The 20,679-nt window shown below is 38.6% G+C and overlaps 2 protein-coding genes across 2 annotated transcripts in view; one reads left to right on the top strand and one right to left on the bottom strand.

Moving 5' to 3' along the window:
* The window catches only part of LOC129096425 (myomesin-2-like), a 33,073-nt gene extending 26,987 nt beyond the window's left edge, over positions 1-6,086 (bottom strand). The window contains 5 exon segments of the mRNA XM_054605201.1: positions 1,304-1,396; positions 1,843-1,997; positions 3,085-3,223; positions 3,782-3,874; positions 5,974-6,086. Coding sequence (XP_054461176.1) covers positions 1,304-1,396; positions 1,843-1,997; positions 3,085-3,223; positions 3,782-3,874; positions 5,974-6,086 — 593 coding nt within the window.
* Positions 6,087-14,814: 8,728 nt separating this feature from the next.
* Positions 14,815-20,679, top strand: part of LOC129096426 (hexokinase-1-like) — a 24,640-nt gene continuing 18,775 nt past the window's right edge. Inside the window, exons 1-2 of the mRNA XM_054605202.1 lie at positions 14,815-15,210; positions 17,899-18,061. Of these exons, the coding sequence (XP_054461177.1) occupies positions 15,148-15,210; positions 17,899-18,061 (226 nt within the window). The 5' untranslated portion in view covers positions 14,815-15,147. The remainder of the gene's footprint in view (positions 15,211-17,898; positions 18,062-20,679) is intronic.

Below are 20,679 nucleotides of genomic sequence, written 5' to 3'. Positions count from 1 at the left end.
TATTTATAAAGCACTTACACCTGCTTTATAATCAAATAAGACATCATATCACTTCTTCTTTCTGCAATATGGGACCTTTAAGTGATTTGTTTTCCAGCCTTGCAACCTCTTAAGCTACATATTGACCCAAGAGCCCAAACACTATTAGCCAATAATGAGACCTAAGAGATTGGAAAAAGCTCTTATCTAAAATGTCACTTTAAAAGTTGGAGTGTGGAAAACGCCCCTCCCATCCCTAATGGACATTTTGTCATAATGAGATAATTTGACTTGACAGACAAGAAGTATTTGAGTAAGATTGGAAAAATCCTAAATCACCTTAATGAAGGAGTTCAACATTAGTACATGGAGCTCTTAAGCTCTTTCTTTCCTCAACAACAATAGCGTGGCTCTTCAAGTACAGCTGTAAACGACTCGGGTCAATGTCTGATTACAGCACAAGGACATCATGCACTGCCTTCTTTTGACAGATGATCTCATATGTTGGGAGAGCACTGAGGAATAGAAGGTGTAGAGGCAGGAGTCTGGTGGGCGGGTGAGAATAGAAGGAAGAAATGTGACCTTCCCCCCCGGACATGACTATTTTAAAAGACGTTCCACGTTCTCAGCTGTAGGGGACATAAAACAAGACTGTGCTCTTCTTCTCATAGAGCTTTTCACTCGGGACTCTGAATGAGAAAATTATTAATTTTTACAAAGTCAGGGACATAAAGTCTCCTCGCTGACCCTGTAATTTATGACGGAGAACCGGAGATATTCTGTCAGTGAAAGAGAGGGAGGGAGAGAGAGAGAGAAATGGGGAGAGCGGTGGGAGGAATTCGTGGCTCGAATGACGCAAATGTCAGCACTTCGACACGAACAGCTGAGGAGTCTTGAAGATGACAAACAGCCGGGCCGTTCCCCTCAATCTGTCAGCCCTACCTCTCCCTCTCTCCTCGTTTCATTCAGGCAGAACAGATAGACGTTGATTTTCTTACTGATAAACTTAGATTAGATTAGATTTGTAGTCATTTATCTGTCTTTTTAAACTTTATTCTATTGTATACTCTTTTATTCTTCTTATCGACTCTTGAACTTTATTTATTTTTTATTTCATACTCTTTTATTCTTCTTTTTAAACTATTTTTTACAATATTAATATAAAATATTATCCGAGTATGAAACCAAAGGAAATCATAACATTGTATTAAAACAACAAAATCGCAACCAGTGATGGTATTTGTTTGAAAGAGTAGTTCCTGTAGAGTAACAATACTGTTATATCCTTGGAAAGTGTGTTGTCAGCAGAGTGTTTGTTCCGTACCTGCTAATGATCAAACCATGGACTCCATACTTGTTTTCGATCTTGTACTTTCCGGGGGCGCTCAGTGGGTCGACTACCACTCCTCCTTTATACCTGCAAACGACAAGCAACTGTCATTTTAAAACTAGTAAAAATCAGAATTTTTATGGGGACACATGACTCACTGATGGTCCATTTAACAATACAGTGAAATGTGATGTGTACTTAAATAGCAGAGGATATTTATAAGGTGATGGCAACTGGAAGGTGGGCTGAACATTTTGATTAAAGGGGTCTACAAAAATGAGGAAAACATAAAAACGAAGAACAATCATGAAGAGTTAATCAAGTTCATTGTGAATGTTGTTTGATTTTGTTTGTAGCTCGTCTTGTTTATGCAAGATGTAAGAAGCTCTTATAAGGATTGTCACCACTTCATGATTAGAGTTGGATGCTGTTAGCTTATATATCACATACTTTAAATGTGCTTTTGCTTATATAAAAATAAAACTGAGGTCAAGCCTAAAACAAACTCCTGTGGGATGTTATTATATTCTGACCATTTGACGACGGGTCTTGGGGTTCCCTGAACGGTGCAGAACAGCTTGACGGGAGTCTTCTCCCACACGGTGTGAGGCCGCAGGGCCACCAAGAAGTCCGCCATCCTTGGGATTTCCTCTGACGAATCCCTTTTCCTGTACATCATTTCTTTGACCTGGAGGGAGTAAAGTTGTATCGAGAGAATGCTTACATTACAGTGAAGAAAAAGACATAATTATAAAACCTTTCTATGCCAACATGTTGTCATTATCATTGCTTTCAACAAATCTGGAATCTGCCCGGACCGGCAGGATTAAAGAGGATTATTTTAACTTGATAATGTTTTGAATAGATATGTATTATGTTATATTAGTAATGCTGAATGCAGCCAACATATTCATGCACGCTATGATCCTTTCCCATATGTCTTATTTATAACATGTTGGGGACAGGCTGGTAAAACATCCACAAGACTTGTTGACAAAAAATTTGGTTAAAATAAATTGTGACATAAATATGACAACATTATCATAGTTAAAGGCCTGTTTTTAAAGGTGGTCAAAGTGTGAGTGTGTATTGTACAGACACAGGAAGTAACTAAAAAAGAAAGAAACTAGGTCAAGACTACCTGAGAGGTTTGTATCCTACAGTGCAAGAATGTCAAACTGCTGTATCTTCCTGAAAATATACTATTTCAAGTGATCTATGACGCAGTAACTTGATTTATTTTCTATATGACACGTTTAGAGGCTATTTATGTATTTCTTAGAGTTCTAGCAGGAACAGTTTAAGAGTTGTATTAAGAAGAACCACAAATCACTTATTTTGGAACAAGTTAGCAGCCAATACTCATTGTTGTGCCCATTGAACTGGAGGACGTTTGACATTGTTAACTAAATATTATGACTGTACTGTGATGAAACACTTCAATGATGGTGTTAATATTGATATTTTTCTAAATAAAAAGTTTGTAAAAATCTTAATTTCACGGATTTCATACCAACCATGACCAGGTGGTGTGTAAAAGATAAACGTACAGTTGAGTGTCATCTGCATATGTGCGATATAAAACCTTAAAAAAATGAGATGAAATGTTTTGATCTGTGTAATTGAACGGCTATACCCAAAGTTCTTGTTAAACATCAGCTTTGATAACTAAGTTTATAAAATCAGGCACTTTTGCAGGTAATGATACTAAATTTGGTTCCATATACAGTATTATACACAATTATAACATCATTAAATAGCTCCGAGCTGCTTACCTCTCTCTGGATAGCAAGACTCTCCACTTGGGCCTTAGTAGCCATCCTCATCCTGTGGAGCTCATCCTGAATAACAGTCAGTCCTTTTCCAACATTCGTGCTCACTCGCTGGTACTCCTCGGTCCCCTCCTCAGCAGTCCTACCAACACACAACTTAAATTGAACCACTGGTAATCTAAGAACCAAAGAAGTCAGATTGTATAGAAGTCTATGAGAAAATGACTCTACTTCTCACTTGATTTATTAACTCAGTAAACATTGTAAACTATGTAAATTATGGTCCATTTAGAGTCAAATAGACCATATAGCAGAGTATGCTTTAGGGCGGGACTACTGTGATTGACAGGTCTCTACCAGAGACGTATACGGTGTCTCTACGTCACTCATCCGCATTCAAAATATTGTAACTTCTGTTCATTGGTTGCAAAAAACAACAACATGGCGATGCCATAATCCAAGATGGCGACGGCAAAATGGTCAAACTCAGTCCAGAACCAATTGGTGACGTCACCATGACTACCTCCACTTCTTACATACAGTATATGGTTCACACACCCTCTATTCATGACTGAAAAATGAACAAGTAACACTGAAGACATCTGCCGTCTTGACTGTGGTCAGCTAGCAGAGACTGTAGTTCAGTATTACTTTACACCTAAAATAGCCTGACATACGGGAGCAGCCAATGGGAACTCACCTCTGCCGGAAGACCGGTATGGTATAGGCTGGTTCCGCCATAGCCTCTGTGGCCTGGGCTTGCACCTGGCTCACGGATTTGGAGCTTGATTTCCTTTCGGTAAAGGGGTTCATCGTTATAAAACAGACATTAAAGAAACATTCCATCATATTGGACTTTAAGGTGTTAGTTTTGCAGAAGCAGGTCGTGGCGCCAAAATCTCCCAAGATCCAACTGAGGTGAAAATTAGTACAAAACAGTGCCAGATTCTTGCAAATGAAGGCCTTCTTGTCTGTAATATTGTGTTTCGATTGTCTTTGATATGGATGGACAGAATATGGTGCTAATCCTAAAAAAACTATGAGACTATAGTTGAGTCATCCCTCCACCAATTTCTCTCCGTTTCATTGCCAATATAATACAATCCTATACTATCTTTAAAGTATCCTCTGGAAAAAATCCATTATAATTAAATCAACTTATTTTGCCTTACAAAAAACGATATAAGTAAGTTATTCATGGCTAACTTAAAACTCAACTTTTCATCAGAATAGCAATCGCAAAGTTACTTTTTAAAGAATTCCCCTTTACGATATACAGACTTGCAGCCACCTCCACATGCACTGTGCAGACAAATCTTTTGTGAAAGGTTGACAGTGATCAGTGTCTGATACACTACGGGAATTTGATCAGTGACATAGACAAAGATTTGATCAAAAAGGAAACATTTAGTTGATTAAAATGATAGAAAATACTGTATAAAAAACAATAATCATAGCTGTTAGCCCTCCATGATTTCTTTTTTCTTTCCAAATGTCTCTAATGGGAAACTTCAAGACAAACCTTTTGAGCAATGATATCAGCTTTGACCACTGGCCTCAGATGTGGGTCAGGTTCAGGGGATGTGGACTAAGACAGGGGCCACATGACAGCATGGCGTCTTTAAATACAAGATCACCTGGTGATCTGAACTGGGCTCGTAGCGGCAGTGAAAGGTAGTTTCATGTTCTGCCCTCTTCACTGGTGGCCACAAAGCTAGCGCAGCCTTCAACTTGTGCATCATGTTCAGTGTTAACTATGTCGTAGAGCAGAGCTGAACTCATAGCCAGGTACGGTGCAAAGCTTTTAAAAAGTGTTCGACAGCAATCTAGTAAAAAAAACACACATGTCTCTTATGAACTGGGTACAAAAAGCAGCCAAAAGCTGCAGAGCATCAGCAGCACTAGCATTGTCGAGAACCCTGTCCTGGACTCTAGAGCTTTGGGACCCCACAAGGAAATATATTTTGATTGTGGACCATATACGAATCAATATAAAGAGTAATTGGCCAAACAATAGTGTGGAGTTTTCAACCAGTTAAGCTGCAAGAAAATCTGTTTTCCTAGACCCGAAAACCATAGAAATGTTCGATCGTAATATCATATCAACAATGGTAAACTGTTTAACTTTGGACATTAGAGTTGTTAACTGGTGTTCCCACATATTATTTCTGTATCTGCTGCTCTTAAATTAATTTCAATTAATTTCAATATTTTTTCAAATCTAATTCAGTATATGGCCTAACCGCCCACTTAAAAGATTAAGATGCGTATATAATACATACATCTTTCATTTTAATATTTAGATGATCTACAAATGACTGTTTTTGTTTATACTGTGACAGTTTTCCTTAAATTAGATTTTGTGTTTTGCAAAGTTAACCTGGCATGTAAAACCACTAATGTGGGGCTGTTCTAGTTAGTTTACTGATGCAACAATATAAAAAAAACAACATTGCATATATTTAACAGTTACAACTATATATGCTATGTACATAAAAAGCATCGTAGTTAAATATCAATTTCACAAAAAACTTTTAGATGGGAACGTGTTTAATTTGCAGCAAGAATCTTAATACTAAAGTAGTGCTTCTTAGGTAAACAGTCTAGTCTGTGATAATGTAAACCCAAGGCAAAAGTGGTCGAAAACATGGTTGAGTCCAACTGTTTTGTGTATCTAAGCGGTTTCAATAACCAGAGATTGGGCACTGTTGCAGTCATTACTTGTTCATCGGCTGATTTTTTTATTAAAAAATAAAGGCACAAATGGACAGCCAGCTAGGAAGCAGACACGTATGCAGCAGGAATACGAAGACCACCAGTCAGCTACACATATCTGCTGCTCTACCCGGGCAAAGCAGCAAGAGCTTTTTGCGAAACCTTCCACCTTCATACCTCACTGCAGTCTGCTGCTTGGTACACACACATTTAGTGTGTTGATAGGCATAATCAGATTTGACCTGCCTCACACCCTCCTTCTTATACCAAGGTGTGACTTTGGAAGCCATGACTGGAAACACTTGAAGGAAAGCTGGTCATGAGAACCAGGGGGGAGGAGACCAAACATGTGTTAGCCAACGAAAAGTCCCTTTAACATTTCCGTTACTGCAGAATTCAAATCTCCATGAATCACATTGTTAGATGTGTAGACATATTTTTAATTCACAGCATGCAGGTTTAACAGATATTAAGAGCTCTCTAGTGTTGCTCTTCTCAAGAATCATTTATATTCATATAAAGCGTAACAAATAACCGTAGCTAAAACACTGATAGGCAAAGAATACGTAAATATCATATGAGAATATATATTTAACAGAAAGTCATAGTCAAAGTCCAACATTGAGGAGGCATCGGGACGGTTCAAACAGACACCACAGCTCAGCACTTCACATGTTTCACCTTACAACCTCACACAGCTCAGCTATGAATAGCTTGCAGCAGTCCATGATTGGAGAAATTAAGGAAACAATTCTCTCACTATTTAATTAAAATAACCATGCGGGAAATGAGACCAATTAGACTGTACAAGCTCCTTTATATCAAACAAGACTTATTATTAAACCAGCTGTCGAGTCCTAACTTCAGCCTAATTATGTTTTCACTCCTAATAATAATTATTTCAACACAAGAGCATATTTGCCAGTTTTTTTTAAGCTGATACAAATTGGAAAAAGAGGGTCAGCGACCTCCCAATGCTCTGGTATTTAGGGAAGTACTGCTCAGGGAGATTACAACAGGCTGCTGATTCACACACACAAACAGGATGACAGATAATCTTCATTATAGCAACACATTTCACTTATCACACACACTCGTTAACTTCTCCTCCTACTCTGAACTTTGCTGAATTTATTTCTCCAATTAAAAATGGCCTACTAGTAAACAATAATGAAGAAAAGTGACTTACCCCGAGAGATTAAAAGAGCGCAAAGCGGTGGAAGACCAGCCTGATGCCGCTTGGGAAGCACTTGCTGATGGCAACAAAAATATTACCCTGTCACCGGAGGAATGCTGTTCCCCTTCCACCCCTTGTATGGACGCACTTAAGACTATATATAGCAATTACCCCCAAATTTTCCTTCTCATTCTGCACTTTGGGGAAGAAGAGAGTGCATCTGTAGCTGCAATTTTATTGAACTAATTAGAGGTATGTTTAAACTGCTGCATTTATTGAATTTTCCCTGCTGAGACATTTAGAAAAAGGTAAAAAGAACATTTTAAGTTCATGGAGGCTCGATTTCTAAAATGAAATATTATTTACACACAATAATAACTGTAAGTCCTTAAATGTGTGTTAATATGGCAGATTGCCAAGCTTCCCATTATCTGCAGAAAGACTGATTTTCTTTTCCAATTAAGAGACACCTCACCTTTAGATTTCACACATATTATTTAAGCAAGAAAGACATTTTCACAATATTTGGTGGCAAATGGCAGCGCTGAAAGCCTCATGAGACCTTTTTAGGTTTCTCCAGACAGCCTGTCCTCCTTGGCCCAACACTTGTGGGCAGCAGTCAGACTATTTATAACCAGCCAGTCCTCCTCGTTACAGCGATACCACCCAATTCTTACTGTACAAGAGTCCACACGGCTATTTTCATTCACACAAGTACGACTAAAAATAAAAAGACTGAAGACTCAGAGAAGAAACTCAGGAGGCAGAGTTGTTCAAATTCAATGAATCAAACTAAAGTGAATTAAAAAGAGGAAAAAGCCCTCCAGTTTATTGACCTGCAGGCTTCAGTGGAAAAGGTCACCTCCACCTTCTCTGTTTAGAGGACATTGGCCTGCAGCTTCGCTTGCATTTACAGTATAAAACTTTTATAAGACACATGAACTCATTAAACCCTCAAAACATGTATTTCATCATAAACATGTCATCCTTACAGCCCCAAAGTGTGTGGGATCTAAAAATGCCACTTTTTGGCGACTCCTAGTGGTTTTTATCAAGACAGACGTCAGTGAGCACCAATGTGCTGACACTGCATGTACTACTGACGTGGCTGAAGGAGGATGAGTATAAACATACATTTCATTTTGGAAATATGCAAAAACCAGTTTGGGCTAGTTTAAGTGGAGTTGAAACAAGGAACTGCTCGAAAAAATGCAAACATGAGGAAGAGAGAAGCTCGATCAGTGACTGTGGATCTGGAACTTACTGTAGGTGTCGTCAAGAACTGACTCCAGAGGATCATCCACCTTCATACAAGAAGCCACTGCAAAGACAAACCACAGTTTACAGTCAATTCATCCATACATGCATCGAAAACGTAAACATTCTATAAATTCTATACATACATATTTACATATATACATATATGTGTGCAAGGGAACTGTAAACAAACACCAAAAACATGTCGTTTTGTCGCCTTTTCAATATAAACTAAGATAATAATGTAAACGTCATCTATGTCCAGTGTGCAGCAGAGTTCTTGCTGTCAGATGTTCACAGAAGAGTATGCACATAAATGTAAATCTAACTTTGATTTCACGTTTTAAAAGACCATTGCTACCTCTCTCTATTGACCTTTTAAAGGACTTTATTTTATTGCAATTCCATAAAGCTGATGGACTTGCAACAGATAGATTTAATGGTCAAAATATTCAATAATATATAAGTTTACTCAACTGTACTATAAGCACAATTTTGAGGTACTTTCATTTTTGGTTTGTCCATATTATGCTACTTTATACTTCTACTCCATTACATTTTGGAAGCCAGTAATGTACTTTTTACTCCACCATATTTATTTGACAAGGTTCACCATATGAACCAATTAATAAATCATTATCTATTATGACAGCTACCCGACAGTATATAAAGTAGTTGAAATTAGCTCTACCTTTACCAGCTGTTGATGCACCGCTTGTTATAATTCAGTGGTATTATATTATTCTGAAATGGTCATTTCTGCATAATAACTACTTTAATGTTTGGTCCTTATATATAGTATATTTAGATTTTGAATGCAGTACTTTTATTTGTAACAGAGTGTGTACTTCCTCCACCAATGCCTACTCCTATGGCTCTTATTCCAAAAACACTGGATCCTAAATGTCCCATAATAAAACTTAATCACATCTTTCATTAGATCTTAACTGGTGTATCGGCACATCTTTAAAAACTTGATGTCCCTAGTTTTCAATACAGTAAAATCTGAGGCCTCCAATCCCCATTTTCTCAGACTTGTCAAAGCCTACATACTGAGCTGCATGTGTAAAAAATCAGTGGAGTGTCCCTTTAAATCCACATGCTGTTTGGTGATATTCTCTGTTAAATGCTGCCACCTGGTGGCTATTTATTTGAAGTAGCTGTAGATGATCAGCTGATGTTGGAAAATAACTCCTTCTTTGCCTTCCTATGTTTTTGGTTCCTATCTTTTACTTATTGAGGATCATAGGAATAAGGTTTCGGCCACGGCAACAAAAAAAATAATGATAAACTTTACAAAAGTAACAAAGACAACAAATGAAAACTGTAAAAACTGTTTCAAAATGGAAGAAAATAAGCTTTCATCAAAAATCTGTGCAATATAAATACACAATGCAATATAATAGTTATTCTGTCTGTATATATAATATTTTAGTTATTGTGGATTTCTTACTTTTTTTAACTTATTTAATATTCTTTACTTATTTATAATATTTTTTTGATCTTGTTTTTTTTACTATGTCTCTTGTTTGCACTATCCTCTATGCTGCTGTAAATCCTGTTAATTTCCCCGCTGCGGGACTAATAAAGGATTATCTTATCTTATCTTATTTTATATATATACAAATATTAATAGTAATTTTTGTTTGCAAACATTTAAAGTACATATTTCATAGCTTTGAGCTCCACAAAACAAAATCCCATTTATCCCTGTTGTACTGGGAGTAGAGAGCAGTGTGGTGCAGTTAGTGTTGCTTTACCCTTTGACCTATACTCTCTTACAGCCATTTATTTTTACTGCAGACCAGTGTCACAGCAAGGTGACTGAAAAATACCCCAAATTATGACCCAAAAATAATGTTCAAGTTGAATCTGTCGTCTGAAATCCAAACATGACGAGCTTCAACTAGTTGCTGTGTAATTGCAGAGCTGCTGTTTTGTTAGAAAGTTCTTTATCGAACCCCTGTATCTGTGAGTGTGTGTGTGTGTGTGTGTGTGTGTGTGTGTGTGTGTGTGTGTGTGTGTGTGTGTGTGTGTGTGTGTGTGTGTGTGTGTGTGTGTGTGTGATCTCCTGCTGGATTCCAGTCTCCGTCCTCTCTCTGGCCCCGGTGCGCATGTTGTTTGCAGTGGGCATAAAGGAGATTATTGGAGCATGATAATATGATGAGCAGGAAGTTGGTCCAGTTTGAGGGGCCGCATTCATTTGAACTTTTAGACTGTTTGAGTGTCAACAGCTGCCGGCATTTCAAACACACACGCCAACTTTTGTTTTTTTCTATTAGTTTGTAATGAGGATAAATTCCATTATATTGTTTTTGATAACTAATGGGTCAGTAGAATTTTTTTTTTTTTTTTTTTTTTAGCCCAGTTGCACCTCGGATGTTAGGATTTGCTTCATTCATCAGTCCGACACATTCTTTATTTCTAAAGGCCTGATTTCCACAGCCATTGGTTTGGATGTTCACACCCCCAATTAAAAAAGGGCAAGCACAAACATATCTTGGCGTGTGATTGGCAGGGGTGACTATTTTCATATTTCATCCTTTCAGATGCTAATGGCTAATGGATGTAGTATCGTAAAATCATCCGATAGCTGCTGAATGTTCCCAAACATCAGCATCTCTTACGGAGCTATTAGCGCTAAACCAGATATAGAACAAGAATACCTTAAGTTTTAACTAAGTAACAAACTTACATATGGTACCAAATATATGACTTCTTCACAGGATGTAATTGGTTAAATGAATGAGAGAGAATTTCAGATTTTTTTAGGAAACCATAACTGATCGAGCTGCTCTGAATAATGTTAAAGTCAACATTTGGTTACTGGAGAAAAAGCTGAAACAAAGTGCCGAGTCATTTCTACTCCAAGATTTCATGGTTTATAGGTGTGATAATTATGAGGTGGGAAAAATATGTGTAAAAATAACAGGTGTCACATCTGAAATTTTCAGTGAAAAGGATATCAAGCATTGCTATAAAGTGAAAACTTGTCTAATTCAACTATTATTCCTGTTTTCAATAAACAGTTTGAGAGTTAAAATAAACACCGTAAAACACTTTCCTTGCTCCACAGCTACGGCTGCAACTAACACTTCTTTTCATTATCTTTTAATGCATCCATTATTTTTTTTCAATTAACCGATTACTTATTTATTGCACTTGTTTTGATCTTGTTTTCTACTAATGTCTCTTATTTGTTTAGTTGCACTAACCTACCTGCAAATGTCCCCGCTGTGGGACTAATAAAGGATTATCTTATTAATTGTTTTTGTCGCAAAATAGGTATTTTGGGAAGGTAAATAAGGTAAATTGTCCAACACAACTTTCGAGAGTCCAAAGTGAAGACATCAAATACCGATGAAATCACCAAAACCCAAAGATACTAAAAAAATGCAAGTTCCTCACATTCGAGAAGCTGAATCGTCCACGTTTGGAAACTAAAATTAAAGTCAGCCAAATTTGATAGATTACTGACTTTGAATCATCCTCAAATTAGGCACTTTTCTTTGCCTAAACATCAACGAATTGCTTTTATAAAAATATAGCAATAAAGAGGAGGTTTATTGGGGTTTGTGTGTCTGCAGTCTCACTCACTACGGACACTGGATAAACTACAAATATGAAGGTCGTTAGAGAAGGTCACCCCAAAGCAGCCATGACACCAGGAACGACCTAAACAGCTAAGTCCTCCCTCCTCTCCGTCTCCCTTTTTGTGTGGCCAAGAGGGGAAGCCATTCTTTTCATTCATGTACTCATTGACTCGTTGTTGCAGCAAGAAGAAAATGGAATGAAGGTGGAGGAGGAGGAGGAGGAGGAGAATTGTGGGCAGAATCAAGGAGGGAAGTCCTAAATCACAGCCGTTTCAGTGACATCAGAGGCTTTGACCCGTCACTGAGTCAGCAGACATGGTTCAATTTACGGAGAGTGTGGTGACGTAGATGAGCTGCACGGGTGGAGGGGGGTCTCTGACTATCTATAGCAACGCTGGGATCTGTTGCATCAGCCCTGCATCAACCAAATTTTCCATAATGCATTCAATTAACTGCAGGACAAATCACATGAGGAGATGAAGGGACGCTTTTTGTCTCGTTAGCTTAAAGCTATACCGTTTTATTAGCCTAGCACAGCGGTGTCACAGTCCACTTCACAAAAGAAATCATCTGCAGTACTTTATATAAGTATAAAAGTAAAAAAATGATTCACTTGAGGCTCGTCAGCAGTAAAGTCCTCTCTTGTTCTGTTTTAGTGACGTACAGAGGTGAATTTGGTTACAACGAACCAATCTGCGCTTTAAATGTTTTAGATAACGTCAGTGGTCATTTTAGTGAAAACCCCAAAGTCTAACAAAATTGTTTCCTCACAGAATTCGCACTGATACAGGGGACAAAACATGAAAGATGATGATAGATATGAACACTGACAGTAGATGAAAAACCAAAACTACAGAGTGAAATCTATCAATCTACCTCCTCTTTTATTCTCTAACTTTGGCCCAGAGCTCTGCTAGCTTTAATATGAGCCCTCTAATCCTCTAATCGGTCACTTATTGACACCTGGAGCTGCAACGGAATGTAATTAACTTCCTGGCACAATGAAAAGCTACAGTGTTTTCCTATTTACTAGTCAACTAAAATTAACTGTGGAATATTTTTTCAGTTAGTATTCATAAATAAATAAATGTCAAAAATGTCACAAAGCTTCTAGAATGTTTTTGTTTTTGTTGCCATTTGTTAGATTTGAGCAACTGTTCAAATTCTTTATACACATACGTGTCTTATGACATCATGCATGACTTTTTTCCAATCATAAGCAGCTCCGAAAAAGTCACCACACTCACAATGTAGGAAATATTATGGTCTTGATGGCAAATTTACGTTCTGTTTTTGACATTTTTTCATTTTGAAAATATACAACATATGTTCTGTACTCAAAACATGGTGAGAGTTAGAATTCAGTATGCAATCGGAAAAAGGAAACAACTGGAAACCTTACTGGTCATCCAAGGTTATTAGTTTTTACGACCTTGAGAGAGAATCGTACCAAAAAGCATCAGTTTGTGACGTAGAAAGGAGCAGGTATTTTAACTTTTCTTGTTATCTTAGTTATTCCTCTTTCTTTTTTCTTAGTCTAAACTATACAAACTGATTAGTCAGTAAAAAAAATAATGTGTGTGTTTTTAGGAGACTTACTTAAAACTCCCAGAATAAAAGAGGGATTGAACCGTGCTTTAAGAATCTTTTACATCTTCCTAAGGTCAGGAATAAATGCTCAAACATTATGGGTAAACCAAACCCTTTTTGGATTGTGGGCCATGAACAGAAAAATGTAGGTAGTAACGGGCAAAACAGTAGTAATTGTGTAGTTTTCAACCAGTTACACTGCTAGAAATTCTGTATTTGTAGACCAGAAGATCTGTGTGCCATTGGTCTATTTTCTATCAAACTACTACACAGCACTACTAAAACGTTTTGACATTATAGTCATTTACTAGATTGCCCACATTTTACTTCAATCTAATTCAAATGAATTCAGTACTTTTAAACTTTAATACAGTGCATGGACTAAGTGCCCACGTAAATATTAGGATGTTATGAATATAATATAATGAATATAGTTAAAGTTTAAACCGGCAGAAAACGCTAAATATTGGTTTCTGTTCATGATCTAAGCGCCCCCTTATAAAAAGATTAGGATGCAAATGCAAATGTAAGATCTTTACGTTAGGATGTTTTTAGTTTCAGTTTCAAATTTTAGTTTCAGTGCCGAGAGGTTACTTAAGTCGACATCTATAGTATTTAAACTACGATGTGCAATGGACGTGCAGTGCAATTTATTAGAAATATGCTGAAGTCGTATTGTAGCTTATATTTACCCTATGGTGTACAGTACAAGGATGTTGTAGTTATCAAAATTTCAAGCAACTATGTGCCGACATGCAAGTCATCCAGCGTGTCTTTGGGTGTCTCGTTGAAGGGAACATGGCACCGGTTGCATTGGGTGGGGGAGATTGTTGCAACAGATAAAAAAAACTGTTTCTCCAACTGTAGAATGTGTGGAGCTGCTGAGAGAAGGTCGGATGTTGCGGCTTGTAACTGATGACCTTCATCCTCGTAGCTGATGCTGCATGTGATGTAGCGGGAAAAGGCAGCAATGACATCATCGTGTGGTCGCCTTGCCCGTCTGCACGTACGCCTCTGCCGGGTGCCGTGGCAACATGGGAGACGTGCCGGCCGGGGGGGAAAAAAAAAAAAGTCTGTCTCTCTTTCTGTGTGTGGCTGCTGGGAGGAGACATGCAGGTTGTCGTGCAGATGCAACTTCCTGCTTCACAGTCCTCCCTCCTCCTCCTCTTTTACTCATTCTCACTACCCTGCTGCTGTAAGAGAAGCCCCCTCCTCCCCTCCCCTCCTACCCTCTCATACCACCCCCTCCCCTCCGTCCTCCTCTTCCTGTCCCCCAGCTCAGCCAATCAGGCCCTTCAGTGGGGGCAGGGCGTAGCAGAACCACCATTCCAGTGCCGAGCTGCTGCTGCTGCATCTCCCCCAGAGCTAACAGGGAGCTAGCAGCTCAGAGGGAGGAGACACGGTCCAAACCCAGCCTCTCTCGCTCTCTCTCTCTGTGTGTGTGTGTGTGTGTTTGTGTGTTTCAGTGTGTGTGTGTTTGTGTGTGTGAGGCTGCAAGTGTGCGCCTGTCGCAGACTAGCAGACACAGCTTGTGCCCACCAGACTTTTTCCCCTTCCTTTCTTTTTTAACCTTGCTCTCGCCGCGGTGCTCAGCTCAGGGCCTGCTCCTTCCTCTCTCCACTTCAGGATAAAGAAGGATCAGCGTAGGGGGGGGACACAGCCTTTGCCTCACCCCTCCTTTAACTCTCACCACCTCGTAGTTGGCTGACAGCTCCTGGCGGACGTGCAGGCAGGATGATAGCCGCTCAGCTTCTGGCCTACTACTTCACCGAGTTGAAGGATGATCAACTCAAGAAGGTGAGTTGAAGGGAGCTGCCACAGTGGAGGGATATGTGGGTAATGCAACGGGGGGGGGGGGGGGCCATGGACGCCGGGTACCAGAAGCTGCATTGAACCCCATGGGGCGTATCAAGGCCGGGGAGACAAGGATGCAGCGTTTTGGAAGTAGAGGAGGAAGAGGACATGATGAACTCTGGTTTAGATTTGGTTGTACTTCACTTGGCTCAGGGGTTAACGGTGTGTGACATGGATGTCCTTGAGAAAATGGGGCGTGTTCCGTGATGGTGGTGATGTGCCGCAGACGGACCCTCGTTAGCGAGAGTTTTTTCCGGAGCGTCGGTTGCCAGGGCGTCTGAAGCAGACAGGTGTCTGTGCGAGAAGAGGGGGCTTCTGGGTAAAGTCGTGAGCTCCACAATCTCCGCCCCCCCCCCCCCCTCCACCGGCTCCTTGAATGCCGCCTCACTCTCTTCCCCCCCCATCCCCCGTGTGGTCTTTCCCTCTGTTATCTCACTCATTCTCTTATTACTATCTGGCACGGACGACGTAAACTCGTTAGCAGGAAACGGATGAAACCGGAGCGGGAATAAAGCCTCCGGCCATGTAGAGAAACTGACCTTTGGGGTTTAGTGGAAATTAGCTGCTGCATGGGGATGAGAGACCGGTGAGATGTTCCTAGGGGGAAAGGGTGGAGGGGGGGCTAGTCAGATGAGTGTGATGATGTCATGCGTGATGTCACAGTGCAGTAGATGCACAAGCCTTTTTCTGAAGTAGATTAGTGGAATTTACGACAAGCTCTACCGGCGTGACTCAACATCCTTAAACAGGAAGAAAGTTATCCAACCGTGTACATCTGTTTCACTGCATATTAAAGAATGTAGACAAATATAGCTGCAGCCAAAATGACTTTCTGTCTGTATAATAAGATTTAGCATTATAATATTAAAGAGTATAAACCTTTTAACCCATGATGTTCTTATTTATTTAAAAAGCAGAGGAGATTCAAACATATCCAGAGGAAATAAATGTTCCAGGCTAAATTTAACCATTTGATGATGATGTGATGCTGCTTTTTGCCAATTTAAATGAACATTCTCACAGCCTCACAAGGTCAACAGCGAAAGATAGGAATACATTTTAAAAAAAGAGTGATTTGTCTCCCACGATTTTCCTGGATGTACTGCATTCAATACTCGTTATTGCGGTTATTGTACTTCACGTTGCATTTGTCGTTTTGAGAGGCTAATAAAAGTAATGCCACACAGAGAAGCCTGATGGGAAACAAATGGATCTCTGTGTGTGATTATGTAACAATAACAGTGAGTGTGAAAGACAAATCCCCCCCTAACACACAATCATTAATTAGATGCTTTAACTGCAATTGAACTGCACAATGTTGCTATTATAAATAAACTGATTATTCTGTTTCTGCATTGATTTATGAAAGGCACTGTATGTCATAAGTATCTTCATCGTGTGTTGTACTGCAGTAATTTTGCCACTTGTTTCCCATGTCAACATATTTATATATCAGTACCTAGGCTCAGACTGCCCACAATATGTGGTACTTTGGGTTAAGTGAATCAATCTATTGACTTTCTAACTACCACTTAGTAACAAAAATGCCTCTCATACAATTAGTTAAAGAGTAACTAAACCCCCCGAACAAGTATTTCCAGCTGAAAACCAACGTTTATGGGTATAAAGTAGTGTTGTTGATTGATTCAGGTCCAAATCTTCACATTTTAGTGCAAAATATTTTAATATTGTGTTATAAATATGCATAGCAACTGCTTTCTACTGGTTGAAACCTGTCAAATGCAATTAAATTCAGCTATTAGCTGATCAGGAGGCAGTTGACGTATATTGAGGCAGCTTTTGTCACGAACCAACACAACGTTAGCATGTGATTCAGTTACGCTTATTGTTAGCGCTAATGACAATAGCTAGCATACACATAACTAGTGCTAATGCTAATCGCTGGCGTACACACATCCAAGCCTTGCATGTAAACTCAAATTTACAAATGTTTCTAAGAGTTTATACTGTTTTGTCAACATAAAAGACGCTTTACAGCACTGTTACCAACTAGCAATTAGCATAAGCTAATTGGAAAGGAAACAGCTATCATGGAGGGTTATTTAAAAACAGTAATGTCCGGCTAAATGTTAAAAAAACGTAGACCAGCAGTTCCTGTGTTGTTGTGTATGTTCTTTTACTGTAGCACGAAATCATGGTGGAATTAGCAAGCTAGCTAGCTAACTAGCCAGCCTGTAAATGAGTAAAACCGAACTTAATGTTTCATCCACACACACAGACAGATAATCATTCATCAACACTTATTCACCAGATTTTGTAATGCGCTGAAGGTTTAATTAGCTTGCAGTGCATAATTCAACTTAAACTATAATGAAATACCAAAATAAAAAAGGTGTATAAAGCTGTAGTTTTTAAGTTAAGATAGAGTTAAGTCAGTTTGTAGTCAGCTTAACGGTAATCAGTATGATGTGATTTAGGGGTGGTTCAACTCAGTTGTTTTTCACAACATAAACTCCCTTGAAAATCCTCAACTGTATTATCCTTGACTGGGTTTATCTTCAATTGTGTTGTTACGTGTTTACTCTTATTTAAAAAATTGTGTAACGCTTGTTATTAATAATTTGACCTCTCCCTGACACCCTGTGTTTGTGTCCTGTGCCTGCCCCTCAGATTGATAAGTACCTGTACTCCATGCGGTTCTCGGATGACACGTTGAAGGACATCATGAACCGGTTCCGCAGGGAGATGGAGAACGGGCTCGGCCGTGACACCAGCCCGACCGCCACCGTCAAGATGCTGCCCACCTTCGTCAGGTCCATCCCTGACGGATCAGGTACGGTGTACAAAAACAGATCATTGTGACAACGACACCTGTGATTTTTGGTAAAATCAGGTGCCCATATTTCCATACATATTTTCTAGATTTAATAGGTGCAATGCAACTGAGATTGTTTTTTCTTTAAGATGCTTTAAGGAAACAAGGCCAAGTTCCCTTTTTGATATTTTTGGGGGGTTTCACTTTAAAGGAGTTGTTGCATCTTAGAGAAAAACTATGACATCCTGGTGTAAATTATTATATCGGCTGTCATGTCTGAAATATTAAGCTTGAAGTTAAATATTAGTTAAATATTGAATTACCTGGTATTCCTCAACATCACTTCCTGGTCTCCCTTGGCAGAATGGGCCCATTGATTCAGCAAACAATAGCTAGAAAGTACAACAAAAAAACACAAATACACGTTCATATTTTTGCCATATTCATATATATATTTGAAAGAACAAGCAGTGCTTAGGTTTATTACACTGATGATTCGGACATAATAAAATAAAATAAATATATGAGGGTATCAAAAATAAACACAAGTACTAAAAGAGCTTACAAAAAAAGTATTGTGTTAAGAAAATTTAGGAATTTCAATCAGTATTGGGCTTTTATTTATAGGTGATGATGCAGTAAAATGTCCAATTCAAATTCCAATGACAAAGGTGGAATGTCACAGTCATGAGGATGACAAATTCAATCACATTAAAAGCAAAGTAATCCCATTCAGACGTTGATCACAGTGGTGCTGTTTGAGTAAAGAGTGCAGTGTCTGTGTTGTGTTTCCCAGAGTCCACCTCTCTACTGTAAGAGCGTTAAAGCAGCGCCCGATGAACCTGTTTGTATCCGTCTGTAAACAATGTGCTGATGGGGTGAAAATCATCAGGCCCTCTTTGTGTTGTGCTCTGGATCTGGACTCAGTAGATCACCATTGTTTTAGGGCCGCGGGGTCAAAGAGTTCAACCAGACTGATCGGTGGTCTGTAATCGTCTCATAACATGGAGGGCTCATAATGTCAGTTTTATTGATTTGAATTGAGAAAACAGACAATTTAATGACCTGTCTGATAAACCCCTTTTCATCTTGTTGAAATTAAGATTTTATCATGAAAGAGGATGGGAAAAGTTTAATTACGGCTCACAATGTACTAAAATTAAAGTGTAATCTAATTTTAAAATAACAAAATGCACAGGAAAAAACTGAAATAATACAGTTAGATATAATTAGATGAGGGGTTTATCACAATATCAGCAATGCATATAATAATAATAATAATAATAATAATAATAATAATAATAATAATAATTAATGTTATTTGTATAGCACTTTAAAAGGGACTCAAAGGCACTTTACATGGTAAAGACAGAAACAATAAATGAAATAATGTAAACAAGGCAGAGAGATGACATTATAACAGAAATAAACAAGACAACAACAAGAAAAAAAGACATACATAACTAGTATCACAGGTTGAAAGCAGATTTAAATAGATTTAAGTTTTAAGTGCAGGGAAAGTGCTCAAAACTGCGATAGATAAAAATATTTTTATAGAAAGAAAAATCTAGAGTTTAAGATGATAATAATCAAAATAAAAGGCACCAGACAGCTGTTTTATATAATGTAGCAAAAAGTTAAATAGTAAGCTTGAAAAAATAAGATATAAAGAGGCAAAAACAAGCAAATTAAAGCCTTACATTTTCCATCTGATTATATTTTAATTGTGGGTTACAGTGATTAAGTTACAGCCAAACAAAGCTGACATTAATATAAAGATATTCTGATGATCAAATCTTTATTGTGGACATAAACAGCAGTGGCTCGTCCCTGTTAGAAAACGCCTGCACACAGAAATAACACCACACAAGTGTCAGACACACTGTGTCCCCGAACAAGGCCGCGCTGCCCGTCTCACGTTATAAATAGCCTCAGGTTTCAACAAACCACATGAGGACGGAGGGATCCACCAAAGGGCAGTGTGAAAACGGCCGTGTCGACGGTTTGAACTGAAAAACATCTGAGAGACATGATGGGAACGGTGACCGTAGCAACAAAAACAAAGGATACCTTTTCCTCCACTGTAACATTTAGCTTCATACACAGTTAGTGAACCATCAGGATGTCAGCTCACAACCTAATTACACCTTAAAGATTACTTTAAGAGGAAAAGATAAGAAAGATGAAAAGGCAGAAAGATCAGGTCGTCTTAAAATGTCAGTGTTTTACCTGAAAAATCCAGTTTTCACTGAGAAATTTCAGTCTGGAAAACATCAACTAATCAGAAAAAAATCAGGATGAAATGTTTTCCTGTGCATCACATCCTGAATGGTTTTCTGTAAATCTTGATCAGAGAAGGGGGACATCAATGATCTGTACTATATACAGCAAATACGTACGTTCAACAAACGACTTTTACTGAAAAAATTGCATCATAAATACGAGAAAAAAATGATTTGGTCAAAATGAATCTTAACTCGAGGTCCATATACAATGTTTTTCCAGAGCTTTCGACCACATCTCCCATGTCTCAGAGGATGGAGTTTTCTCAGTTGTCATGGAGATGGCTTTGTTATCACTGATAACTGAGTGGTCACATGATAACAGTGACAGATGCGGTTGAAGGCTCTTGAAAA

Source organism: Anoplopoma fimbria, chromosome 9, assembly GCF_027596085.1.
Source record: "Anoplopoma fimbria isolate UVic2021 breed Golden Eagle Sablefish chromosome 9, Afim_UVic_2022, whole genome shotgun sequence".
In the NCBI taxonomy this organism is placed as follows: Eukaryota; Metazoa; Chordata; class Actinopteri; order Perciformes; family Anoplopomatidae; genus Anoplopoma; species Anoplopoma fimbria.
This window is presented reverse-complemented; position numbering and strand designations above follow the sequence as displayed.